General features: G+C 60.6%; 1 protein-coding gene across 4 annotated transcripts in view; it reads left to right on the forward strand.

Annotated features, from left to right (window-relative positions):
* Nucleotides 1-2720: 2720 nt before the first annotated feature.
* TMEM132C (transmembrane protein 132C) overlaps nt 2721-16898 on the forward strand; it is a 90537-nt gene continuing 76359 nt past the window's right edge. For all 4 annotated transcript variants that reach the window (XR_015716243.1, XR_015716242.1, XM_087828618.1 and 1 more), the window contains exon 1: nt 2721-2826. Coding sequence is in view for 2 of the 4 variants with exons in the window: in XM_087828618.1 (XP_087684744.1) it covers nt 2742-2826 (85 nt within the window). In the remaining 2 variants the exon portion in view is untranslated. The remainder of the gene's footprint in view (nt 2827-16898) is intronic.

Below are 16898 nucleotides of genomic sequence, written 5' to 3' on the forward strand. Positions count from 1 at the left end.
GCTAATTGTCTCCATGTGCCCGCAGCCCACGGGGAGTTTGGAAAGAGCGTTTGAGGAGATTAGCGGTCTCTGATGTTCGTTATGAAATTCAGAGAAGCATCTGGAAGTAATTTCAGTTAAGGAATTAATGATTTCAGGGTTAAATAATACATGCCTTTAAAAAAATAAATACAGGAAACGGTTAGCCCACGAACCTCCAAGTTCACACCTCTATTTTTGTGGGTTTTCCTTTTTTTTTAAAAAAAAAAAAAGATAAATCGACCACATCATCTGCTTAATTTGTTTGGTTTGGTTTGGTGTGCAAATTGTTTGATTGTTAGAGGGTCACGTGGGAGACGAAACAGGATCCTGGAGCAAGATCTGCAGAAGAGAAGCACCCGTTTCCTGGGCCTCCTTTTGTCTGGCTTGGAAGGAGCAGGAGGGAGGACGTCACAGGCTCAGGAGGTCATCCGAGACTCGGACGCCAAGGGCAGCAGATGCCTTCCGACGCTGAGAAATGCATCCACGTGAATGCGGCCGCGTCTTTTTCTCCGCATGTTCTATTGTTATATATTTCGCTGTGGTTCATTCCGTTTCCCTCGTTTTGATTACTTGAGCCGCGGAGTCCTGGCCCCGGGACCTGCCTTTGGCTTTTCAGTAGAGGGGGTGATATTCTGATCCAAAAGGAAATAAATTATTTTATTTTATTTGGGGGGAGGGGGGGCAGATGATGAACCTCCGAAGGAGAGCGGCAGGGGCGGAGAGCATGGTTTGGGTATTTTGGCTTCTGTCAGCGGGCGGGAGGGAGAGAGGATGAGGCCCATCCCACCCTCTGTCAGAAGTAATAGATACATTGTATTTCCCGCTGCAGCTAGAAACATTTAAATGAAAAATATTTACTCTCCAATGACTCTCAGGCTAACAAATAAAAACGAGGAGGGAACGTGCCTTCCATCCGAGGAGCTGGGGTCTGTCTGCTCTGCGGCTGCCTCCCAAGGCCGCGTCTGCCCCCCCTGAGTGATCTCAGCAACCGGGCCATCGCCAGCACCTTGCACGCCCCCCTCCCCGGGCCTCTCAGGACCACCCTTCTGGGAGCCCACTCTGGCCTGGCTGGTGGTCTCCGCTGCCTTCTCCCCACATCAGGCAATCGGGGTGGACTGAGAAACCCGGGGGAGCCCTGTTCCTCCCAGGGGCCCAGAACCCCAGCCCCACCCAGCTGGGAGAAGGGCTCCCTGGGGGGGGTGTCGTCTTTTTCACCCTCAAGGCTGCCGCCCTCGCTGAGAAATGGACTTGCCAGTTCCTCACATCCTTTCACCGTTGCTTCTTTTCATTCAACCAAGTTTTCTTTCTTTTTTTATTTGAAATTCGTTCTAGAGGCTAGTGCCCAGGAATGATGGTGACTCGACACGGTTGGGCTTCTTTTCTGAGGGTGGGGTGAGCCAGCCCTGGCCAGCGCTGGGCCACTAAACCCTGTCCCCCAGGAGCCCCAGGTGCAGAGGGGACTGCCAGGCTCTGATGGTTTGGGGGGGGACCTGGGGGAGCCCATGGCTGGGAGGGGGGAGGGCTGGGCTTCCAGGGCGAGGCTCTAGTCTTGAAGGGATGGCCTTAGCCACAGACATAGAAGGAGCCGGGGGTCCCCCCCTCCCTTGTCCAGACCACGGTGTGGCCCACGCGGCCCCGGGCATCAGTCACACAGGCAGGTAGCTGGGACCCGCGAGGAGGGCGGGCGCACTGGCAACATCGGGGCGGAAAGGTAAAGGGCACCGAGTGGGGCGGCCCGTGCAGCTCTGTCCCGGCTGAATGTGCGGAGAGGAGGCTACTGCAGAGCAGGTCTGGCTGGGCAGGGGGCGCCCCGCTCCCTCCGTCAGTTAACAAAAGCACATGGGGGGCATTCCAACAACACGGAAAGACAGACAGTGACCAAGGAAGCCGCCTTCCACCCCGGGAGGCGTGTGCCCATCTCCGTGCCTTGGTGCGGGCGGTTCCACTCCGCGCGCCGCTTTTCCCACCCAGGAGGGTCTGTCCGCGGCAGCCGCGCGGGACTTTTTAAGGCCACCCGTCCCCAGCTCGCAGGGCAAAGACAAAGCAGAACAGGGGACCGGCCCCGAGGTGAAGGCCGCAGCGACCACGGGAGGGCGGCCGCGCGAGGGCCCGGCTCCACCTCGGGTACCTGCGCAGAAGCCTCCCGGGCACGGAGGCGGGAGGCTGCCCACGGGGCGGGGCGCGGCCCCCTCCCCTCCGCGCCCGCTGCACCCCGCCACTCGCGGCTTGGGGGCGCGCTTTCCCCTCGGCAGCGCCCGGCGGCCCCGGGGCGGGGCGGGGCCAGGGCGGGCCGGGGGCGGGGCCTGCGGGGCGGACCGGGGCGGGGGCCTGTCGGGGGCGGGGCCTGCGGGGCCGGGGGCGGGGCCTGTCGGGGCGGGGCCTGCGGGGGGCGGGCCGGGGGCGGGGGCCTGTCGGGGCGGGGCCTGCGGGGCCGGGGGCGGGGCCTGTCGGGGCGGGGCCTGCGGGGGGCGGGCCGGGGGCGGGGCGGCCGCAGCTGCGGCAGCGGCTGGAGAAAAGTTGTCGGGGCCGGAGCGCGCGCTGCCGCGGGATCCGAGCCGCAGCTGCGAGCGCCGGGCAGGCCGGGCACCGCCACCCGAGCCGCGGCGCGCCGCCCGACTCGCTGCCCGGGGTCGCCCCGGGACATGGGGCTGCAGGCGGGGCCGGCGGGCCGGCGCGGGTCCCCGGGCGGGCGGCGGGCGGCCTGAGCTGCGGGACGCAGGATGCGCTCCGACGGCGCGGCCCCCGGGCCGGTGGCGCCGCTGTGCGGGGCGCTGAGCCTGGTGCTGGGCGCGCTGCTGGGCAAAGGTAAGGAGCCCAGGAGCCCAGGAGCCCGGGCAGGGGGAGCCCGAAAGGCGAGGTGTCGGGGGGACCTTGGCGAGGGCGCGGGTCCCATCGGGAGGGCCTGTGGCGGGCGCGGGGCGGTTCCTTCCCCAGCTGCGCATCGCCGACGCGGGCTTGGGGCAAATTCGGGGTGGGAGTAGATTCGGGCGCTTCCCGGGGAAGAGGGGGCGTGGCTGAGGGACACTGCGTTTGTCCCCAGCCCAGCTCCGCGAGGACCGAACCCAGCGCAGTCCGGCTGGGGAGCTGGGGGCTCAGACGCAGGACCCGGCTGCTTGGCCCCTGTCTCCGTGCCCGCGTCCCCGACCCAGCCCAGGCTGAGGGGACCGGAGACCCCAGAGGGTCGAATGGACCCTGGCGCGCCCTCCCCAGTCCTGGGGTCCCGGGAACCCACCTCGGCCCACGGAGGGACGCGCGCTGGTCGCGCAGCGCCCAGGGCCCTCGGCACCCGAGTTTGGTGGGGTGGGGGGTGGGGGCGCCCGTAGGACTCAGACCGGCTTCCTCGCCCGGCCCCCGCGTTCCCTCCCTCAGTCTCCCGGCCTCTGCAATGGGAATGCCGAGCCCGCCCGGGGTTTAGGGGACACCGTCAGCGAAGGCGCAGCGCCCAGGGGACCCACGAAGGCCGCCTTGGCTGTTGTTGGGTCAGGTATTATTATTTGCGTGCGGTCCGGATGGCCCCGGGCCGGAGCAGCGGGCGCGGGCGCGGGGCCGCGGGCGCGGGGATGAGGGCGCGCGCGGCGGGGAGCGGGGTCCAGGGCGCGTCCTCGCGGGGACCCGGGAGGGCGCCACCTGCTGCCGCCGCTGCCGGCGCCCGTCCTGGCCTCGGGTCCCTCCGGTGACCCCAGGCGAGTGTCCTGTGTCCCCGGCTCGGCAGCTGGGCCGCAAAGACGCCGGGGAGGACAAGCGGCCCCATGATGCTCCGAGGAGCGCTGGCTTTTCAGAAGTCGTTGCGCACCGTCTCCAGTTCCCGAGGATCCTTCCTGGAGGCTGCAGCTTCCCAGGCACAGGAACTGGAGAGAACTGCGCTTTTAGGGGGGCCCCTTCCCCCCAGAGCCGCGCGTGAACAGGTGCGCGCGCGCTTCTGCGAAGGGATGGGGGGCACTTTCCTGCTCTGTTCGAGGGGCGACCCTTTCCAGAACCTGGAGCCTTCATTCTGCCACTAGCTCTGGATTCTCTCCTTTCTGGGACTCAGTTTCCCCAGATGTGAAGCGGCCATTCCAAAAAAAAAAAAAATTCCTTTCCCAACACTTCCCAGCGATGTCCGATGGTGAATCACTGGGATGGGCAGCGCCCGGCGGGCAGGGGGGCCGGTTCGCGCTGAGCGGGGTGGGGGGCGAGGCCCGTCAGGGTCCCTCCCCACCTCTGGGTGGGAGTCTGGTCAGGAGAGAGCTCTGAATGCTGAAGGTGCTTTTTAAAGGAAGTTTTGGACTTTTACAAATGAAAGCTCCGCCCAGCCAGCGCGGCTCAGTGGTGGGACTGGACCCATGAACCAGGAGGCCTCGGCCGGCTCCGGGTCAGGGCAGGCACCTGGGGTGCAGCTTTGACCCCCGGCCCGGCTCTGTCACATCGAGGGGTCTCTCTGTCCCTCTCTCCCCCTTCCACTCCCCCTGAAAAGCAATGGGAAAAAAAAATCTGTGTGTGAGAATTAAAAAAAAAAATTGAAGCTCACGTACCTTTTTTCCCCACGTAGGGGCTTTATTTTTGATCTAGAGTCGTATCTGTTACCGATGCTCAGGTAGAAGGACCAGAGGCAGCACTTGGGTTGGAAGCGAGGCTGGGGCAAGGGCTGGGGCGAGAAGTGAGGGGGCCCAGGGGACGCGTCGCCCTGACCCCAAAGCCGCCCCTCCCGCTGGCTTAGGGCAACCGTGACCTGGTGGGGCCGCCTCCCCTTGCTTTTTGCTTGACAGTTGTCACCGCGTGGTTGGGGCCCTGCAAGCCTGCGACTCTGCAAAATATTTTCCAGTTTCTTTCTCGGGGCCCGGAGCCGAAGCCCATCCCCACTCTGACCCTGTGCCAAGGAGACGTTTGCTCCGTAGGAAAGGGAAGGGAAGCTGTCTGGCGCTTGTTTAAATTTGTGCTGTCCTAAGGAAACAACAACCACAACAAAGTCATCCTGACCCTTCCTGCCTGAGGATTTAACTGCTAATTTCTGGAATCGCTGAAACCGCTGATCAGTTTTTAATACCAACTGCATGTTTATATTTGACGGCGCGTTTAGAGGCCCTGTAACTCATCGGCTCTCGGCACGGACGCCGTTCTTGGGAGGGTTCGTGCCGGGGAGCCCTCCTAGGAGCTAAGACGGGGAGAGGCGGGGAGGGGAGGTTGTGTCCTTGAGGTCGGGGTTGAGGAAGGAGCCCCAGGGAAACGGGGGAAGCTTGCGTTGGGCCGAGATGCTGTCCGAGGTGTAACGGGGGCCGCTCGTCCCATAGGGGCCCCGGGGAAGGTCATTTGGGACCACAGTCTCTTTTCTGAAACCTGCGGGGCCAGATGTGTCTGCAGAGTCAGAATTATTGAGATGTCTGAAGGGCGAGACAGGCAGGCAGGTAGGGAGGCGGGGAGGGGCACAGGGGCACACGCCTGTTGCGTAACACCCCAGGCGGGTCTGGAGCCGGGCCTGTCAGTTGCAGGCCTAAGGTAGTTTTGCATGAAACTTACGAGGATTCACATAAATGAAAGTAAACCCCAAAACAGCCTCCTTTCCCTGCGGGTCAGCCTTGGGCACCCAATGAGTTGAAAACAAACCAACCTTTGGCTTGTCAAGCGTGGGGGACTTTGAATGTCTGAGAAGGGACCTGGGTGTGGGGCGGGTGTCGTGCGTGGGGGGAGGTTGTGAGGGTGACGGGTCCTTCTTGGCCCCCAAGTGCACGCGGCCACCCGGAGAGGACAACCACGCCTCGTCCTCTGCATACTTTCGGGACACGTGCCCGGTACCCGTCGCCCGGGAGCACGTGCCCCCCTCCCCGGTCCCTCCCTGTCCCTCAGGTTGAGGCTCCCGGCCACGATGCAGCGTCTCGGGGGCCCAACCTCTCGGAAGCCCCTCTCTGAAACCTCCACACTCCGGCTGGTCCCCATGCCCTCTGTCTGCCACTCTTCTCGGAAGCTTGGACCCATCACGACTGGCAGACAAGTGTTGCTTTATATACACGGTGCTTTAAAACAAATGAAAAAAATGGGCTCCGAATACGGGGAGAATTCAAGTACAAAAATCAGAATTTACAGCTTCCCTTAAGAGCGCGGGTGCTGGGCCGACCTTGGGTGCGCTTTCCGTGGGGTGCCATCGCCCTACAGGAAGCGGAGCCTCGGCGTCCCCCTGGACGGGCGTGTCTTCAGGGGCCCTGGCCCACCTCTTACCTGCCTGCCCTTCCCCGGCCACCTGAGTTTTCCCGTCTCCGGCTCTTGAAGGCTCGACTAGGGCCTCACCGTCAGCTCCGCCAGGGTGGCCGAGCCGGGCGGCCGGAGGAGAGCTCAGGACTCGGGAGGAGAGCTCAGGACGCGGGAGGAGAGCTCAGGACGCGTTCCTCGTTAGCGCCTCCTGAGCGCGGGTCCAGCCCCAGCCCGCGGATGAACGAGGCGTTTCCTACATCCATAGTCATGAGGAGCGAGGTTAATAAAAGCGAGCCTTTGGTATATTAATCGCGGCGAAAGGGAGTCTTACTGAATTAATGGAATAAATGGAAAGTCTGATTGATGGAATATTTTTACAGCAAGCTGCTTTGTTTAAAAGTCAGGTTTATTAAGGCACCATTTGCATACAGGCAGAGAAGCCCGTTGAACACAGAGTCAGACGTTTGGACAAACGCACGCAGGTGTGGAAACGCCGCCGAGGTGAAGGCGTAGACCGTTTCCATCACCCCCGGCTCCCCGTGCCCGGTGCAGCCACCTACCCCCCCCCCAGGCCCTGGCGCCACTCGCCTGTCCTTTCTCATAACCTCGTCCAAATGGGATCACACGGACGCAGCCCCACTGCGCGCAGAGCCCTGACGGTGGCCTGGAGGCCGGCGGTGTGTCCTGTTTCGAACACGTAACCCTCGGCCCCACGATATCCCCCGGCTGGCGGCACCACCCTCCGCGCACTCATTCCCGGTTGAGGGGTGTTCGGGTTCCTTCCACTTTTAGGCAATTATGAAAACAGCCCCTGTAAATGTTCGCCAGCAGGTTTCCGCGTGAACGTAGGGCTTCGTTTCTGTCGGGACCGGGCTAGGACGGGGCCTGCTGGGCAGTGCGGCCGCTCCACGCACACGTCCGTCAGAAACGGCGCATAAATGGACATGGTCACGTTTTACATTCCCGCCAGCAAGACGAGTCCCAGTCGTTTAGTATTTTTTTTTAATCTGTTTTAACAGATGCCTAGCGGTGGTTCAAGCCTCACCTTCGCCACTAATGATGAGAATTCTTCTCACGTGCACTTGCCATTTGGTATCTCCTTTGGTGAAATGTCTCTTTCGGGTGGATCTCTGCTGATTTTTTTCCTGGTTGTTACTTTCCTGTTATTGATCTTTGAGGGCACTTTGTATGTTATGGATGCAACTCGTATACCAGATACGTGCATATAGATACTTTCTCTCAGTCTGTGTCTTTGGAAGAGCAACGTTTTCATTTTTATTTTAATGAAGTTTAATATATTACTTTTTTTTCTCTTACTCACTGTGCTTTGGTGCCCCGTCCAAGAGATCTTTGCCTGACCCGAGGTGCCCAGGGTTCTCTAGGTCTATGGGGCACCTTTCCTTCTGTCCTGTAGGGACACCTGCCGTAGATTCAGGGCCCCGTCTAATCCTGGATGACCTCAACTGAGACCTTTAGCTTCATTCCAGCCGAAAAGACCCCTTTTCCAATACGGTCCCGTTCATAGGCTCCTACGTGGACGTGTCTTTTGGGCGCCTCCCAGCCCATTACACCCGGCACGGCCTGGCTCGTAGTCGCGGTTCAGTAAATCGTAGCTGTGATTATGTGTGTGATTATCGAAGCCTCGGAGGAGACGTTTCACACAATATAGTCTCACAGAAACCACTCGTCGATATTTTTAAAAAATAACCGACAATCATGTAAAGCAAACCAACGGCGGGTTTGACAATATCAGGGAGTAAGAAAAGCCGGTCGGGCCCGAGGTGCCCGTTTATCATGAACCGAGACGGGGAGCCTGCGGAGACGCTCCCGAGATAGCCCTTCCCGCGCTCGCTGCTTAGCTACAGCTCAGGCCTAATCCCACGCGGCTGCGTCTCGCGGCCCCCTTGATCCTCGGCTGAGCACCCGCGTCTCTCTCGGCTCCGTCGGAACCACCTCCGATGGCTCCCACGCCTCCCGTAGGTGATTTTTTTCCACCCAACTCTGCGGTTGTCTCTCTGCATCATCTCGGCTCCGTCGGTCCCCCGCCCCTTAATCACCGTGTTTGCTTTCTGCCACATTTCCCCCGTCCCCGTGGACTCGGATGATGCAGGAACCTCCTTACAGCGCCACCGCCCGTGGCATCTGGCGGTCGATGAGCGGCGCTCTGAGGCAATCGCGGGGGGGTCTTCCTCTCCAAATAACCTCCGGAGCTTGAAGGCAATCGCCTCCCACCCCCGACACACACACGGAGCAGAAAGCGAGCTCTGCTTTTATCGCGGAGTTCCAGCTTAGGGGTGATTTTAAGCCAAAAAAAAAAAAAAAGCCACACAAAAAATACAATGCGCACCGTAAACAGATGCGACACACTGGCAGCCTGGTTTTGTCTCCATTGGAAACAATGAGCTTGTGCTTGAGGCCCTGAGACACAATTTCCCCACCTGCCTAATGGAAATGGTCTTCGAATATGCATCGGATCATTTAGCTTATTAGTTATGACTCCGTCGGTGCAAAGGCAGAAAACCCAGCTCAAGCAAATGGTAGCAAAGCCACAACATTTTTTATTTTATTTTATTTTTTGTTAATCCTTGCCTGAGGATATTCTTTCTATTGCCTTTTCAGAGAGAGTAGAGGGAGGGAGGGGGAGAGGGAGAGGAGCATCGATGTGAGAGAGACACACCAACTGGCCGCCTCCTGCATGCGCCCTGACCGGGGGCTGGGGATGGAACCTGCCACCGGGAATCGAACCCGTGACTCTTTGGTGTGCAGGTCGACACTCTAACCACCGAGCCCCACTGGCCAGGCCTCAAAGCCGCAAAATTTTTAAAAAGGAAAGAAAAGAGGTGAGTGGAATAAATGTGTTCGGTCAGAGGGAACTGAAAAGTCTAGATGGGCTTCAGGCACTGCTGGATCCAGGGCTCAGTCGGCGTCACCGGAGAAGGTTTCCCTCCGGCTCTCGTCTCCTGTCCCCTTTGTGGGCTGCATTTCGGGGTGGTCCTTGGTGTCGCCCGCAGTGCCAGGTTTACAGTCCAGCAACACAGCACACCCAGCAAAAAGACCGTGACTTTCGAAATGATCGTAAAAAACGGAATGAGTCTCATGGCGCTCGCTGGGCCAGGCACGGTGCCGGGAGGGGACGGAGTTTCCTGATGGGAGCGCACCGAGGCCGCCTCCACCCAAGCTGCTGGGACAGAGCGCAGGAGGCACGGCGCCCAGAGATCGTCCGTATCAGACGCGGGGAATGGACACCCAGCGGGTCGGAGCCTGTGCACCCAGCGGAAGGAGCAGAGCAAAGGCAACCAAGGGCCTGTGGGGCGGCTGCTTCTCACGGGTGCACTCGGAGCTCGCGGGGCAGCCCCGGGGACCAGCTCGCTTCTGCTGCCGGATGCGTGACCAGCGAAGTCAAGGCCGCAGCCTCCTGCGCCTCCCAGGGCCCCTGCAGCTCTGGTGGCCTCTCCTGTTTTCTGTTTGCTTCGGCTCTCGCTCGCCCGCTCGCTCATTCACTCATCCTGCGAGTCCCTTCAGTTCTGACCGTGGTCCGGGCCCCGCGGCAGTGACATCTCCTCTCACCGCCCCTTCCTGCAAACGTGAGGCCTCCCCTCCTCCCGGGGGGCTCACCCCAGGCCCTCAGGGGGCTCTGGGTGGGGTTCCTACACCTGTCAGATCCTCACGCCTCAGCCCCGGAAAGCGACCTTGAAAGGCTCCCCCCGGCCTGCTCGTGTCCTGGGGGGGCGCCTCCATTTCCGGGGGTGGTTTTGCTCCAGCTCTGACCATCCCTCGTGTTTCCTAAGTGCCGATGTGCTCTCTTCTCCAATTTATGTGAACCTCTGGGTCGGCACACAGCCCCCGGTCACCGCTGTCTTTATTTCATTATTATTTTTTTAATTATAAGCAATGAACTAACTCAGAGGGCAGACTTCTCACTGGCCTTGCATCTCAGCGTCTTCCTTCATTGCGCGGGTGTTGCCCCAGGCCCCGCCTTTCTGTCGGCTGGGGTGCTACCACCAAGAACAGGGCGAGCGATTGGAGCCAGAAAAACACACACAGATAAATACCCGCATCTCCGCAGTCGGTGCCCGAGCGACACGGCCGAGCAGACAGAGAAGCCGCGGGAGCGGGGCCTCCCTCCTCCCCGGGAGCCCCGAGCCGGCCTGTGCGAGCGCCTGGGAGCGTGAAGACACGTTGTCCTAATCGAGTTGGTGTCGCACCTGCCCGAGCCGCGGGTAAGCAAACATCGTTCATCACTCGCCTGTCGCCGGCCCTCCCTTCAGAATCAGAGGCGAAATAAGACAGGCGCAGGCTGGAGGGGCGAAGGCGGGCCCGGGAGGAGCTGGTTTCCGTCCGTCGGGACCTCGGCCCAGCTGACAGGACGGGTTGAGAGGCGAGGCCAGGGCCCGGCGGTCGTGCCCGCCGAGCCAACACCCCGCCCCGTTGTGCACCTACGGGCCCCTCGCTCCTGGATCCCCCGGGGCCTGGGTTTGTGGATCTGTGCGAGGGGTCTAGGAAAACGTGCCTCTCAGGGTTATTGGAAAGGGCCCCGCGGGTTCCTAAGGGCCCTTTGCACTCGCCCACCTTCCAGGCACCGTCTCCACTCGCCACCCTCCATCCGCCTCGGCGCCCTGGGGAGCACCCGCAGAGGGCGCTGACCCTGCAGAGGGTGCTCCCGAGGCCCGCTGGCTTCCACCGGTGGTCGGCCAGTGGCTGGTGTAGCCTCTGTGTCCCTGACATCCCCATGGGTCCCCTGGAGGAAACGTCCCAGCGCAACAGAGGCCAGGGTGTGGGTTGTAACAGGGACCCCAAGGCCGGGAGACAACATCAGGGCCCCCGCAAGGCCGGGAGACAACATCAGGGCCCCCGCAAGGCCGGGAGACAACATCAGGGCCCCCGCAAGGCCGGGAGACGACATCAGGGCCCCCGCAAGGCCGGGAGACGACATCAGGGCCCCCGCAAGGCTGGGAGACGACATCAGGGCCCCCGCAAGGCCGGGAGACGACATCAGGGCCCCCGCAAGGCCGGAAGTGGTCATTCCGATTGGCTCGCGGTCGGACCCCAGACTCATCCCTGGAGCCCACACGCCCCAGGCTTTGGCCTGTCGCCTGTCGGGTTGGCCCTTGTCACAGCCTTTCTTCCATGACGGGTGAAGGGAAAATGACAGATGTCCTCTCACTTCTCCCCGGGGCTTGGCCTGCTCACCCGGGGCCTCGGGCTCAGCTCAGGGTCGAGGGCAGGTCCCTGGGCTGCGGTCCACCCCCTGCCCCGGTCGGGCACCTGCAGGAGGCAGCCGGTCGACGTCTCTCTCGCGCCCGTTTCCCTCTCTCTCCCCTCCCGTCCCTTCCTCTCTAAAATAATCAATGAAAAAAGCATCCTCAGGTGGGGATTCACCAAAACAACCCAACAAACAGAAACCCTGGCACCGCAGCCCATAAGAAGTCACGGGGCACGCGGGTTCACTTTCTGTCCTCAGCGGGCAGTGTCGCTCCCGCGCCCGTCAGCTTTGGCGTCATTGGACGGGCCACCCTGGGGTGGGGCAGAGAACCTTGTTCCCAGAGCCGGCTGCCCGCGGGGTTTCGGAGGATCTGGGTTTTCGGTGGACGGAGGCCGAAGCCTGGATGTTGGGGGGACGTCTTTCCGATGGGGAGCTCGTTCAGGCGCCCGGGCCTGGGCCGCCGTCACTGTCTCCCCCCGCTGAGGTCCGCAGTGACCCCGACCACCAGGAACGGGCGCCCGGGTGGCGGGGCCCAGCCTCCCCCGGAGCGAGCCAGGGCCCGGATCCTGCGCCTTCTCCCTGTCACCTCCCCGGGTTGTATTTTAATTGCCCTGCTCTTGCAAAGCAAGGTTCCTATTCAATTATTCATGGTGGCATAATGTTTATGTGATCAGAGTAATTATTATAATTACGCCTTGTGAATTTTCGTAGTGAATGACCTCGCTCCGCGTCCGTTTGGCGCGGGATTTCCAGAAGGCAATCGATGGCCGGACCTCCGGGGTGACACACAGCAGAGCCCGTCTTGGGTTTTGCTGAGCAGAGAGACTCGGGGGTTCACCTCCAGGAACGGGGGCCGGCGGGGCAGCTTGAGGAGTGGGAGGAACGGAGCCCGTTTCTCCGAGGGCGCGAGGGGCTCCCAGCTCAGCATCGCCCTCGACGCGCCTCCCAGGTGAGCGGCGCAGAGCCACCTGCAGGGACAGCCTGGGGGGACTGTCGGGGGACAGAGGGGAACAGACAGACACACGGCTCATTCCCGGGATGCTTCTGACGCGGGAGGTGGAACTGGAGTTCAGCCGGATGGGTGCGTTTTTTCCCCCCTAATTGCCAAGGACAGACACGAGCTTTTGCCGTCTTTAAACTTTCATGACTCAAGAGTAAGGCGTGAAGAGGTGGTTTTGGGGGGCTGGGGTGGCCGCTTCTCCCCGTGGCCGTGGCACAGGAGGTAACCGGGCACTGACTGCTCGCCTCCCTTAATTCTCTGCGACGGGAGCGCCCAGCGGAACATGGGCCGGACGCGAAGGCCCCCGGCCGATGCGGGGCCCGTGGCTGCGAACGTGATGGGCTGATAAACCCCCAAGGGCTTCGGTGTGGAGCCGGATTTATTTAAAGTCGTAAATGGATCATCGGAGGGCTCCTCGGTCCTGCCTCTGAGTAATCTACAGCCGGGAGCCCGGCGGGGGGCTCTCCTGAGCTCCGCCTCCCCGGTGGTGGCTGTGTTGCCTTAATTAACGTTGGGCCCCCCCCCCCCCCGTTATGTCCCTCCTGGGCCGGCCCGAGCGTAGCCGAGGCCTCCGATCGCTGGCCTACGAGGCACCATGGACTTGAACTGAGAGACTTTCTCTCTTTTCTTTCTTTTGAAATATGTCTTTATTGATTCCAGAGAGAGGAAGGGAGAGGGAGGGAGAGAGAAGCATCCATGATGAGAGTCACTGATCGGCTGCCCCCTGCTCGCCCCCGCTGGGCATCGAGCCCACAACCCGGGCCTGTGCCCCGACCGGGACTCGAACCCTGACCTCCAGGCCCATGGGGGCGATGCTCCACCACTGAGCCACCCGGGCCCGGCTGCCTTCCTCTGCCTGTCACCCTTATGATTCAAGGTCTTTGGCCAGAATCCACTGGACCACAGTGGGGCCACGTGCCCACCGCTGGTTACGTGGCGCCAGGCGAGGGGAGGAGCCTCTGGGGACCCTGTCGGCGCGAGGACTTCCTTTTCCACGGAGTCTGGACGGAGGGGGGGAGCGATGCCCCCCCATGTCAGGGTGCTGTCAGGGAGGGTCAGGGGACGCCAATGAGTTGTCATCATGTACAGAGAGTCACCCCAGCTGGGGGCCAAAGCGCGTCTGAGAAATTGAGGAAAGTGTGAGCAGAGATGTTCCAGGTCATCTGCCCGCAGAGCCGCAGCTCCAGCTCGGAGTTTGAAAGGAAAAAAAAAAACCAGCCAAGCTTCCAAGGGCCCCCGTTTCCACGTTCATCGTGACATCTCACAATTGCTTTTGCAGGATGAATTTCTGCCGAGTGACGTGAAAACGAGGCCAGGTATTTCCATAATCTCCCGTGACCCAGATGTGTTATGAATCCCTTCCTCCGGTTTTAATATAGCTCTGAATTATTCCTCCATGTCTATTAATAATTAAGGAGTGCCAGAGCCGCGTTCCCTCTTAATGGCATTTCGACTTTCTAGTTTCTCTTTGGGATAAATGCTCCCGGTGCATTTCTTGCGATGTCAGGATCGTGAAGGACTTGAGATTGGTCTCGATTCCTGCCCCCCCCCCCCGTGGAGAAGGTCACGTGCCCCAGGCAGGCCCAGCCCGCGGGAGTCCCGTAGTTCACGGGAGTTCGTGACCGGCCCAGGGGCTGGCAGATGTGCACAGTGGGGTCATTCGGAGGCAACGAGTGACCGTCCTGGACGCCACACTTGGAAACAGACGTTTTCTCTTCACCCGGAGCACGTGGTGGGGGCCACGCAGCCCACGTATGAAGCCCCCACAGGTGGAAGCTGCCAGGGGGTCGGGGCATCGTCTGAGCTTGGAGATCGAGTGTCATTCGGACCGAGGCTTTGTGTCAGGTCTTCCCCTGGGCTTTGCAATCATAGGACCCGTCACATCCTCTGGGGTCACGCCTGGGTCCCGGCTCGATTCCGGGTCAGGGCACAGGCCCGGGTCAGGGCTCGAGCCCCAGCCGGGGGCGTGCAGGGGGCAGCCGATCAGCGACTCTCATCATGGACTTTCCATCTCTCTCCCCACCTCCCTTCCTCTCTCTGAAATCCATAAAAACATATTTAAAACAAAACAAAACAAAACCCCGTTTTCCTCACCTTAGAGGAGCCGGTCTGCTCTCGCTCACCCCCCACCCCCGCCCGCCAGCCCCGGGCAGCCGCTGAGCCTTCTGGCTGCGTGACTTGCCCGTTCCGGGGATTTCGTGTGGAAGGAACCACCGGGCGCGTGGCCTGTGCCTGCGGTTTCTCTCACTCGGCCCCCGCGTCCGAGGCTCGCACCGTGCGGCAGGTCTTTCCCGCTCACAACTGGGTGAGTCCCGTTGGGCGTGTGTTTCATGGGCCGCGGGCCCGGCCGTCTGTTGCTGGACGTCGGGGTTGTTTCCACCTCTTGGCTGCTGTGGACACTTCCGAACGAGCAGGTGCATCTTGATGGTGATGATGGGTGTTGCTGTTAATCACTCATGTTGTCAATATACAAGTAATGAGTGCTGCTGAATCATATTTTAAATACTATTGTGAACTACGTTAATACTAATTACAACACCTGTGTATTAATAGGCTGCTATTAACTCTATTTATCGTAACAAATGTGTGACCTCCCCGCAGTTAGTCACGGAGACGGGGGCCTAGGGCACCTGCTCGCCCCCGACTTCTCCAGATGTCCCGTTGTTCCCGTCGACAGTTTCAGTTTTATTTCTGATAAAATAAGGTCCAGACCACCTTCCGGCCGGCGCTTGTCAACTCTGCTAAGTGAGGTCCAGAGGCCTCCAGTTGTGCTGTGTCCCTCCCGTTAGTTTCCTCCCCAAAACTCAGCCTAATTATGGAATCGTGAGATGTCACCCACGCGGGGACCGGGCTTTCCTTCCACTGAACGTGCCCGGCGGGGACCCGAGTCCATGGACCCGACGGAAAACGGTACAGCGGGGAGGTGAGGGGATGGCCCCCGTCTCTGGTTCTCTTGTCTACTCTTGTTTTTTAAGGGTAAAATTTGAAAGACCTATTGCCATGGTGACCGAGACACCACGAGGTCTAGACCAAGTCCCTCCAGGATCCTTCCTCTGCTCCCGCCGCCCCCCGGGGGAGAGGCCTGGCCGCAGGTGCTCCCGCCCCGTCCCGACCGCCTACCACGTCCTTTCATAACCCGCCCACGACGAGCCCAGATGAGCCCAGATGAGCCGGGTGACCAGGCCGGGCTCCCTCGGTGACGCCGAAACGGCAGAATTCGAATCCACACTGGACTGTGTCTCTGTGCCAGGAATCCCCATGCCCTCCGCCTCCCGCACGCGGGTCCGGGTCGGCTGGGGAACCAGAGGCCAGCATTGCCCAGAGGTCCCGGCAGTTTTATTTGCCTTTATTAACAGTGAGCCAAGCACATTTCTTTCTTTTTTTATTGTTGTTCTGTTTTGTCAACCCTCGCCCGAGGATATTTTTCTATTGATTTTTAGAGAAAGCAGAAAGGAGGGAGGGAGAGAGAGACACCGATGTGAGAGAGACACATGGACGGGTTGCCTCCCACATGAACCCCGACCGGGGCCCGGGATCAAACCTGCCACCCAGGTACCTGCCCTTGACCGGAACCGAACCCGTGACCCTTTGGTGCGCAGGCTGAGGCTCTAACCACTGAGCCACAGCAGTCAGGGCCCGAGCGTGTCCGACAGCCCCACTGTGGCTTAGCTGGGGCCGGCAGCCGCCGGGGTTTCCTCCCACCCGGGCCCTCGAGGACCCAGCATCTCTTCTCACTATGATTAGCTCAGGCCCCTTAGAGCCCAGCTCTGCGGACGGTGGGGTGGGGGGACCAGCAGAGATGATTAAATTCCTGGACACCTGGGATCCTTTAGGAAGGAGGGAAGGAGGGGGTGACCGTGGCCTCGGGTGTTTCTGGGGCACCAGGTGGGCAGGATCCCAGTGAGAACGCAGCGGAGGAGCCAGTAAGCGGTGACTGGGAGGGCGCGTTAACGGCCGGGGGTGGGGATTCGTTTATTTTATTATATCTCCCCCCCAACCCCCAGAGTATCTTTGAGTTCCCACCAAGGAAAAAACACAAGCGACCCGCCCCCTTGTGTGAGGCTGGAAATTCTCTTCCTGCCGCAAGTTGTCGGCGGAGTTGATTAAACCCATCACTCGCCGCCGAGAAGAAAGGGTGGGAAACCCTAGAAGTGGAGAGGGTGCCTGGGAGACTCTTGAACTTGGAGTCTATTTAATCGCTCTTGGCGAGGAAAGCAAACGAGAGTCACTCTGAGATCAAAGGACTTTTATCTCGCTCCTCGGAGAAATCTGCTACTCCGGCCACTTATTGTCGGAGCCAAAAATATCCCCGGAGCGAGGAGGGAAGACAGAGAGACGTGTTGTCCGTTTCTGTCTTTACTGCGGATCTCGGGGGTTTGCTTTTCGGGTGATTTCTGGAGCTTTGCAAGAAAAAAATAAAATTTAATTGGTGAAGGCGGGAATGAGTCGCTGAGTTTCCGACCTTCTACCTGGGGCTGACCAACCTGGTAACTGAGTGTGTGTGTCGTGGGC

The sequence above is a fragment of the Miniopterus natalensis genome, chromosome 20 (genome assembly GCF_054644295.1).
Source record: "Miniopterus natalensis isolate mMinNat1 chromosome 20, mMinNat1.hap1, whole genome shotgun sequence".
Lineage (NCBI taxonomy): Eukaryota > Metazoa > Chordata > Mammalia > Chiroptera > Miniopteridae > Miniopterus > Miniopterus natalensis.